General features: G+C 40.9%; 1 protein-coding gene across 1 annotated transcript in view; it reads right to left on the bottom strand.

Annotated features, from left to right (window-relative positions):
- Positions 1–1,929: 1,929 nt before the first annotated feature.
- Positions 1,930–9,515, bottom strand: part of lars1b (leucyl-tRNA synthetase 1b) — a 28,821-nt gene continuing 21,235 nt past the window's right edge. Inside the window, exons 26-32 of the mRNA XM_079565941.1 lie at positions 9,371–9,511; positions 7,453–7,563; positions 7,239–7,349; positions 5,251–5,355; positions 3,686–3,781; positions 2,842–2,974; positions 1,930–2,505 (exon numbers count right to left, since the gene is read on the bottom strand). Of these exons, the coding sequence (XP_079422067.1) occupies positions 2,300–2,505; positions 2,842–2,974; positions 3,686–3,781; positions 5,251–5,355; positions 7,239–7,349; positions 7,453–7,563; positions 9,371–9,511 (903 nt within the window). The 3' untranslated portion in view covers positions 1,930–2,299. The remainder of the gene's footprint in view (positions 2,506–2,841; positions 2,975–3,685; positions 3,782–5,250; positions 5,356–7,238; positions 7,350–7,452; positions 7,564–9,370; positions 9,512–9,515) is intronic.

Raw genomic sequence — 9,515 nt, 5'->3', positions numbered from 1 at the left:
TACATTAGTTACTCTGGAGCAGTGGTTCTCAACCTGGGGGTCGAGAACCCCCAGGTTGAGAACCACTGGCATGAGAACTACATGCCAGATCATGTAGATAAAATATACATATACTTTTTTTTAGCGTATATTATAATATTGTATTGTCGCATGTGTGTGCTATTTTAGCAGTGAGTGCCATTATATGTTCGCAATTTGATGAATTTAATTTTAGCCTTTTGTTTTTGTCTTTGTTTTTTAAGAATTATGTAGGCTAATGTTCCGATTTCTCACGGTGTGACCCGGGCGGGGGGTCATGAACCAAAAGGTTGAGAACCACTGCTCTGGAGTATAAGTCGCACCAGCCAAAAAATGCATTATGAAGAAAAATACATTATACTTTTCTCCGGAGTATAAGTCGCACCAGCCACTTATGAAGAAGAAAAAAAGATATACAAGTCGCTCGGGAATACAAGTCGCACCAGCCAAAAATGCTTTATGAAGAAGAAAAAAACATACATAAGTCGCACCAGCCTTAGCAACTACGTGCTGCTGGGAGCACGTTGTTCAAGCTGCCATTTGCGAACTCGTTCCTCTAGCTGTGGTTATCTAGCTTTTGGCCCGTAATTAGCTTTTCTGGTGTTCTTCATTGCAGTAAGAGTGACCTACGCTTTTCGCCAGTCCCTCACAAGTTTCTCCCCCACTCCACACTTTTCTTCTGCCACTTGATTACCATTTTTAAGATCTTCAGTGGTAGAGGAGTAGCAGATACTGGTACACAAGCCTAGAGCGCCCTCTAGCGGCTGTCAGTGTGAAAATAACAAACATGTTTAATTATATATTTTGATATATAAGTCGCACCCCCAGCCAAACGATGAAAAAAAGTGTGACTTATAGTCCAGAAAATACGGTAAGTGTTCAGGACAACTCTACCTGTAATCCACAGCACTGTGTCTTAGTGGGAATTATTTGAGGAAAATTTCCACCCAAGAAAGCCTCGTTCTCATTGTGGAAAAACCAATTTGGCTTTGTCTTCCTTTAAAGGAGAGGGATTGCATCAGTCTGGCCATTCCTACTTTCTAATTGAAAGTATCGAAAGGGGAAAAATAGGCTGGCCGGGCAAGCAATGGGCCATAAATTGCTCTCCACAGTCTCCATCAGTTGAATATTTTAACTAATATTCAAAAGGTTTCCCTGTTAAACTTCCCTCTCCCAATAGGTCAGTGTTAAAATATTTACATTTGGCTCTTAGCACATTTATTTAATCTAAGAGTCTAAAATGAAGTGCACATAGCCTTGAAGGATAAAGAGACTCAATTTAATTTGGCTTCTGTATTACGTATTCAGTCAAGTAAAATGCGGCTTTTCCATCTTCTCGGCACATCTTCCACGTCAATACCTGTAGCCTTGAGGAGCCTGCATGCTGATTTCCTATTACATATACACAGGATGGTCTTTCTGTGCATCTCCACAGGGCGAAGACAGAGAAACATCTCCCATAAAAACTACCAGAGGAGCAGTAGCCATTTGAGTTACATTAGTACGAGATATATTTTTGACCCTGGCTTTGTTTGATAGTAGGTGACAACAGGAAATGGGGAATGGAGAGTGATGCAAGACATAAACTAAGCTCTGCTGAAGATTGGACACCAACTCACAACACAAGTGAGTTGCATATGCGATATTTTTTGAAGTATTGTGTCCATCTATGCACTAGAATATGAAAACAAGAATTTTGTTTGAAATATTTCAAAAATTCTCTGTAAACGTCAAAGTAGTGACTACAGAAGAACTGCAGTCCAGAAAGGAATTTGTCTGACCTTGGACACAGAAAACACACCATTAGCATCTATATTAAAACCACAGGAGGTCGAACGGCAATAAAAAAAAGTTTCAAAATAACTGCTATATTCAAGTGGATGTTTGGCTATTCAATTCAGAAAACTTTATTTAAAAGTTACAAAGATAGCGCCTTATTTATCCACCGTTTGCATTATCCGACAGAGGAGAGTGACATTGAAATCTACACAAGTGAAAAAACCAGCAGAGATATTGCCATGAGAGAGAAGCTTTACTGACCTTTTAGAGGGAAAGGTTTATTCTTTCAATGATGCTTTAGTTTAATATTTATAGGAAAAAATGTTTAGGTCCCTACACAAAATATATCAGGGGTGTGAATTTGTCGGTATAAGCAAAATGCATTACATTTTAAATCACCCGAAAATACAATTAAAAATGACGAACAGTAAACATGTAAGCACTTCTTTGTCAAAGCCCGGACGTTCCACACAACTTCACCACTGACACCATTACATAGTGTTTATTGAACTATGTAGACCAGAGAGTCCCCAATGTCCACCGTGAGCCCGTTGTCAGCCAGAGTGATCTTCCTTTGCTCCAGGTTGACGTTGAACACGGACTTTTCGGAGATGGGGAGTTTGCCCTGCTCCTCTTTTCCCAGGACGGGCACGCGGCGGGGGCCCAGCAGGGGGTCTTCGTACCTCATCAGCTTCACGCGGGACAAATCTGTTTTTGGATGATACACACAGAGGTCGGTTTAAATGAAGACAGGTGGGGAAACTGGAGGAGAGCATAAATCTAGTTCTTTAGTAAATCAACATTACAATAGTCTTAATTGATTAAAAATCACTTAATAGTAAAAAACAAAAAACGGTTAACATTGACCAATACATCTTACAAAAATGTGTAAAATGACTGTGCATTATCAAAGAGACTTTACTGATCGGCACACTCTGCAGTCTCAACTTCGTGAATAATTTTCAAGAGCATGTTCGAGTTGCAACATCTCCCTTCCTTTTAGCTGTACTTTTTGAAGCCTTGTGGCATAATAATTGCACTGACCTTTGATGAGTCTGTTGACTTTGGCGAGACGCCGCACGATGCTGTCCCTGCTGTCGCCCTGACGGACGTCCAGCTTCATAGAGAACAGACCGCTGGAGGGCTGCGGGTTTATGAGGGACACAGACACTCCGGGCTAAAAAACACAGACAAACAAATCGATTATCATTCTATTTGCATGTCAATATTCATAAATATAATAGATGATCAGAACCAGGATTATTATAGTTGTTCTTGTGTTGTTGTTGCCAGAACTCAAAGCTTGTGAAACATACTAACATTTGCAAATTAGTCATATTGAAGACACAAATGTTTGAAGTTGTGAAATGAATATCAAAGTGGCGGAGGTATCATGCGTTTAGATCTTTTTTTTTTTACGTGTTTAATGTTTAATGTGTTCCCTCATCAAAACATACCTGGAGTTGTGTTTTGAGCTGCTGGCACACTTTTGAGTAATCTTTGAGTCTTCACCAGAGGCTCTTCTTAGCAACGCCACAGCAGCTTCCTGAAAGCTCTTATTGAGGTCCTGCGTAACCAGGAAATGCTTTCCTCACCACATATCTTGCTAAGCCTAATCCTTTATTGTTGAGTAAAAACACTCGCCAAGGCTTCACTACAGCCACACCAGCTGTTATTGAAACAGCTGCACAGCAAAGGGGAGCATATGGATATTTTGTTTCAGCTGTTTTAGATCGATATTCCAACTTTTCAAAGTGTAATATAGTGATAAAGATGTGTTTGAGATTATGTTTTAAATATTATTTGGCAACAACAGAAGTATGCAGCCCTATTTACATTTGCGGCATCAAATAAACCACAGCATGCTAATGAAACAGCCCGCAGGTACCTCAGATCTGAAAACACAGAACGGTTTCCCGGGGCAACAGTCCTCCTTAATCTTGTCATCGGCCTCAGATGCAAACAGCACATCAATCTGCTCCAACTGCGGGGAAAATAATATGAAATGCACAAATAATGAGTGTCAGCTGGCCGCTATGTGTGTGTTTACAAGTGTTAACAAGGCTCCGCGGGCGATTAGAGGCTCAACATGTGGCTCAGAGCTAATCCGTCACACCTCTCCGGACTGAGATTAGGATCTAAGTCCGGGGAGGTTTTGTCCTTCACGGAGCACAGCAGATAAATGTTGAAATTCTCCCCAACTGTTACTACACCTGCAAAAGCTAAATTGAAGATCGTTCACTTAAACTGATAATAGCAATAATACAATTGTTTGCCTTTCACACATGGGTTAAAGCCAAACTCTTCACAAGTCTTTTTGGGGATATATAGGTAGAAGGATTTTGTCTGTGTTGAATGCTGACTGGAGCATTAGGGGCTTTTCCTGAGTGGCAGCTGAGCTCAGCGGCGTCTCACCGAGTTTAACAGAGCTGGTGAGGAGGTGGGGGCGCTCATAATACTGACATTTTGGCTGGAGAAAGCTAGACACATCTAATATGTCCAAGTACCAAGCGTAGTAAAAAAACGAAAGACTAGATCCGCAAAACTGTAACGCTCACCAATTTTTATTGCTCACACTGGCAGGGATGTTTCCGGCTCCAGCCCTTCACCAGGCTTCAGTCTGAGTGTGCCATCATCAGTCATGTATATATGCACTAACGATATTCATTTCAAGCTTTCTGCACTCCACAACACTGGATCTTTTGTAATTATAGTAATTAATTCATAAACATTGTAAATGGTAAATGGACTCTACTTACAGGTGAAACTCTGCAAATTAGAATATCGTTCAAAAGTGCATTCACTCCTGTTATTCAACTTAAACTGTGAAACTAATATTATATAGACTGATTAATTTAATATTATGAATAACTAATATTATATAGACTGATTGATTTGATCTGTTTTCCTTGATTTTATCAGTTTTCCTGTAATGTTATGCAGCTGTGAAGCACTTTGAATTGCCTTGTGTATGAATTGTGCTCTACCACTAAACTTGCCTTGCCTATATGCAAAGTGAGATATGTATAGCCTTTATTTGTTAAAATGTTGACTAATATGGCTCAGCTTGTAAAAACCCCATATTAAAAATCACAAAAAAAATAGAATATTTTGTAAGCCATAATCATCAAAATTATGACAAAATAAAGGCTTAACATATGTACATGTCACACAAAAGTATGTAATTTAAGACAACCCTACCACCATAAATGAGGTGGGGAGTAGAATCCTTTTCATATCTTACTATATATACTATAACGGGTCAAACGTTTTGGTTGAGTTGCAGCTTGTCTTGACAGGCTGAAGGTGGGTCCAGAGGCTTAACTAGCAAAGAATGTTGTGAATAAATATGAAGTTTTAATTTTCAATTGTACTTACATAACATTTAAATCAATACTGCAGCAGATAATTTCAGTCAAACACAGAATACTCAAGCATCTTCCTTTCGCTCACCTCTAGTGAGTTGGTGAGGTAAACCAGGTTCTCCATGATGACAGCCCTTTCGTCAAACTCCAGCTCCAGATCCAAAACCCTGGGGCCGTTCTTCTCCAGGTTTTCCTACAGCACAAAGAACACAAAAGACAAAAATAATTTGCTTTTTATTGTAACAGTAGAAACTTTTTTGGAGCATCAAGTGACTCCATCTATGACAGAAAGATCCCTGGGATGCTGAGACGGCTGCTATGAGATGACGAAGCAAAGAATAACGCTTTCAGATGCTTTATTATTTTATCAAAACAAACCATCAAACAACGGGCGCGCAGTGAGAAAACTAGCCACTTGAACAGTTCTAGGAAGAAAACAAAGAAATAACGATAATTTAATAACTTCACCGTGTCTGCAGCGAGACACAGAAACACCTGCACAACCGGGGAGCACTGGCCTAATCTCTTCAAAAAGTCTGTCAGCACAAAACAAAGTTTATGGCTTAATAATAACAACAACAACTACAAGAGCAAAAAACAACTTTCGCACAGTGTAGAGAAGGCAGGCTCTATTGATAAAAAGTGGACATAAAATAAGATTTGGGACAATAAAGTTGAGATGCAGCTCTAACGATGCAGAATCAAGTGTTAGTATTCCCACTGCGACCAGACGAGAACAAAGGCAGAGAAAAGTAGCAGCCTGAAAATCCCTCTCTCCAATCAATAAGAAAACTATTAAAGTTATTTCAATATACAACAACTGCTCCACTCAAACGGCCCTTTGTGCTGTTGTTGGACGGTGAAAGAATAAGAAAGCAGATGCAGCAATCAGACAAGTATATTTAAAAACCAGGATCAATCGGGAGCGAGGAGGGGATGTACAAGTGGAGCGGTTACAAAATGTTTGCGCTTAAAGACTACAACCGTCAATGCATCAGCTCCAGATGCATCTGAGCGCTCTTTTGAAAGAAAAAAAAGAGCCTATAATATTGATGAGGCTGTCATTTTGATTTCTGCTGTATATTATATCAGACAGAGGGCTCGCTTAAAGCTGTACTAACTAACTCATGCCCCTGGAGGCCATGAGCGCCACTGCAGGTGTCGTAGCATGTTGCGTTTTTTTTTTACTTATTAATTGTCCGTGAAAGTAAATACTACGCTGACAGAAAAGACAAAGGGAGAGAGGGATTTTGTACATCCAATTACACAATGGAAACCATTTTCTTCACTCAAACTTGGCTGTAAATACTGTTTAAGTGGTGCTAGCCCGCAGTTAGCTTTGCCCGTTAGCCAAATAGCTTCTACTTTGTGATTCCATTAGTGTGTATTCGGACCTCCAACCCGGTGGCAGTGAAGTTGCATATGTGGTTTTCTGGCCAGAGACACCGGGGGAGATGAAAGATCCCCCAATCATTCCATTAACACTTGTATTACCCCCAGAGGGACAACAGAAAGGATTTATTAAGGTAAACAAGTTACTTAGTACTGCTTTAAGCTCTTAACCAAAATAGCGAAGATAACTACAAGAAAACGAGGATGAAAACACAACAAAAACCTGTGAAAGAAAGAGACAAAATAACAAAAATCTGAGTTTAAAAAAAAGCGATGCAAATGCAATACAAAAGTGATGAAAAATGTGATAAAAATGTGATGAAAATGCAACAACAAAGTGATGGAAAATGTGAAAAAAAGTGACGAAACATGGTTTAAATCAGTTTTGTAGCTCCTTCAAAAGAGGCGTTACTCAAGCTATAGGCTGTAAACTCCAGTCAAGAAACTTAGATTTGGGTAAAGTCGAGCTAGAAAAAATGCACTTGGTTAAAATGGGGGTTAAGAGGTTAATAGCCCCAAGCAATGCGTTCTAGCCTCATTTGCCCTTGCCTCGAGTGACTGTCAATTTGGATGACAGAAAAACATCTAAAATGTATGATTTAATTACAAAATAATGCAGTAATGATCAACGGGAATGTTTCACAGATCCATGTTTCTTTTCCCCAAAAACCACAGTAGCTGTACCTTGATCATAGCCACGAATGGCATCACTCGTTTCATGTACTTCTTCAGCTCTGGCAGCGCTCCCAGTTCGGTTGCGATCACTTTGTTGTCGGGAAGGACTCCGTTGTTGCTCTGAGACAGAAAAGAGCACAAACCCATTCAATAAGAACCAAACGGATCTGACTATTCAAGCATAAATAGTGCAGAACTGTTATGTTTGAGGTGTCACTTGTACCTTGTAGTGCTTGCCGAGCAGGGATAAGGCGCTGTGCTGCCAGGTGGGGTAGTTTTTGGCGACATAGATGGTGCAGTGGGAGGGCTTAGCGGGCGGCTTGGTGTCACCCTTCTGCTCAGGAAAAAAAAACAAAAAAAAAAAACATTTACATCCATATATTTTAAGCTAGTCGCAGGAAATGAAAGACAGCTGCATGACGTGCACAGTTGTGACGCATTAACACAACCAAGTCTTTACTTCTCTGGGCACTGTGTAACTTTATTTAGGAGCCATTTGCGATATTTTCCTGCATCATCCTTCATCCCCGGTTCCATTTGCAGCAGATCGATTAAAAACAGGCTGGGAGCAGGAGATACTGTGTCTGCCTGTCAATACCGCTCCCCAGGTCACTCACAGTCCTAATAACAATATCAATGTTTAAGCCAATTCAGGGGGAAGTATAGAAACCGGCAAACTCACAATAGAGATTTATGTCAAACTTCTTATTTCTTCAAAATGGAATTATTATTATTTTCCCTCTTCTCCAGCTTTCTTTTTCATGCATATTATTTGTGTACACCTTACAACTTTAATGAAGGTTCTTGAGTCGACTTCTGTACTCTGTAGTTGAAGTGTCGAAAGTTTCTCTCATCCAAAAGGCTTCGTCAGCAACGCTAAACTTACAGCTCAGCCCGCAGACTAGATATAGGCCACTGGGAGGAGTTTAGCTTAGTTAAGTCCCTCCCCTCTATTAACGGTCACTCTCACCTGTGGGTAAACACCTTTGTAGTTGTCTTTGTAGTTCTAAGTCCTAACGATCTAACTCACACCTAATGAGGCTGAAACTCCGCCCAGGGCAGATCTATAGGCAGGTAATTAGCAGTGATCAGCCGGGAGTAGGGCTGTTTAGACTGACACTTAGAACTGCAAAGATGTTTACCCACTGGTGAGAGTGGCCGTTAATAGAGAGGAGGGACTTAACCAAGCTCAACTCCTCCCTGTGGTCTATATCTAGTCTGCGGGCTGAGCTGTAACTTTAGTTGAAGAAGCCTTTTGGATGAAAGGCAAAATGCTCTACACTTCAATGACAGAGTACAGAAGACGAGTCAAGAACCTTAATTGAAGATGGACAACTCCTGTACGACTGCGAGCCTACAGAGACATCTTACAACTTTAAATAATGCATGCGTCTAGAAAATAGATGTACAGTAGAAGTTATTCGAACGTAGCTCTTCCTTCTTTGCTCCAGTGACCAGAGCAGTAAAGCAAAAACTAAACCGGCAAACAAGCTAATCTCTGCATGAAAGGGTTTGACACGGAAAAAATCAAGTTTGCTGTGGGCATCGAAGGAGTGTGGAAGACGGGACGGACTGAATATGCAGGATTACTGAACCCTAACACTACTAAAAGGTATGTTTTTGATGACAAACCTAAGCAATACAACAATGTGCAAACATCAAAACAAAAAAGTATGCTAAGTCGTTACTTGGAGGGTGAGAAATAATTTGGATTCAACAAAACAACATGAATTTGTTACCAACTGTCCCGTTTCCCTTCTGGCGTATCACTGAAGTCGCTAATTGCTTTTCGCTCAACACATTTGATTTGTATCTGACTTTGTGCTCATTTCTTAAGCAAATTTAACACCTCCTTAAGATGAACTAAACTTCAGAAACAATGCCCTTAGCCACAGCATCATCTGATAACTTTCTTGAGCTGAAGTTTCATTACTTTACGCCTCATTGTGCTGCGTATTAAACAGCACCTGGGGGGACTGAAGCCACACTCCGCTAGATGTGATTTATTTACCGCGGTCCGTAAACGCTTGGGATTTAAAACGAATGGCGCAGAAGGAGGAGATCAATCTGGCATCAGAAAGTTGACGGAGGGTTATAGGCGGGCCCGGCGAAGCGTGCGGGACAGGAGGGATGGGTCTTGCCTTGCTTTTTGGCGGCTGCATGTAGGCCTTGAGGCGCAGCCGGAGGTCGTGGGCCGTCTCCATCAGGTACTGAGACGAGCGGATCAGCACCTCGTCTACGGGGCCTGCCACGGGCCACGACGCTTTCATCAGGGAGGTGGTCTGA

This window comes from Gobius niger, assembly GCF_951799975.1.
Source record: "Gobius niger genome assembly, chromosome: 11".
In the NCBI taxonomy this organism is placed as follows: Eukaryota; Metazoa; Chordata; class Actinopteri; order Gobiiformes; family Gobiidae; genus Gobius; species Gobius niger.
The sequence above is the reverse complement of the archived record's forward strand: the minus strand, read 5'-3'. Positions and strand labels throughout refer to the sequence as shown.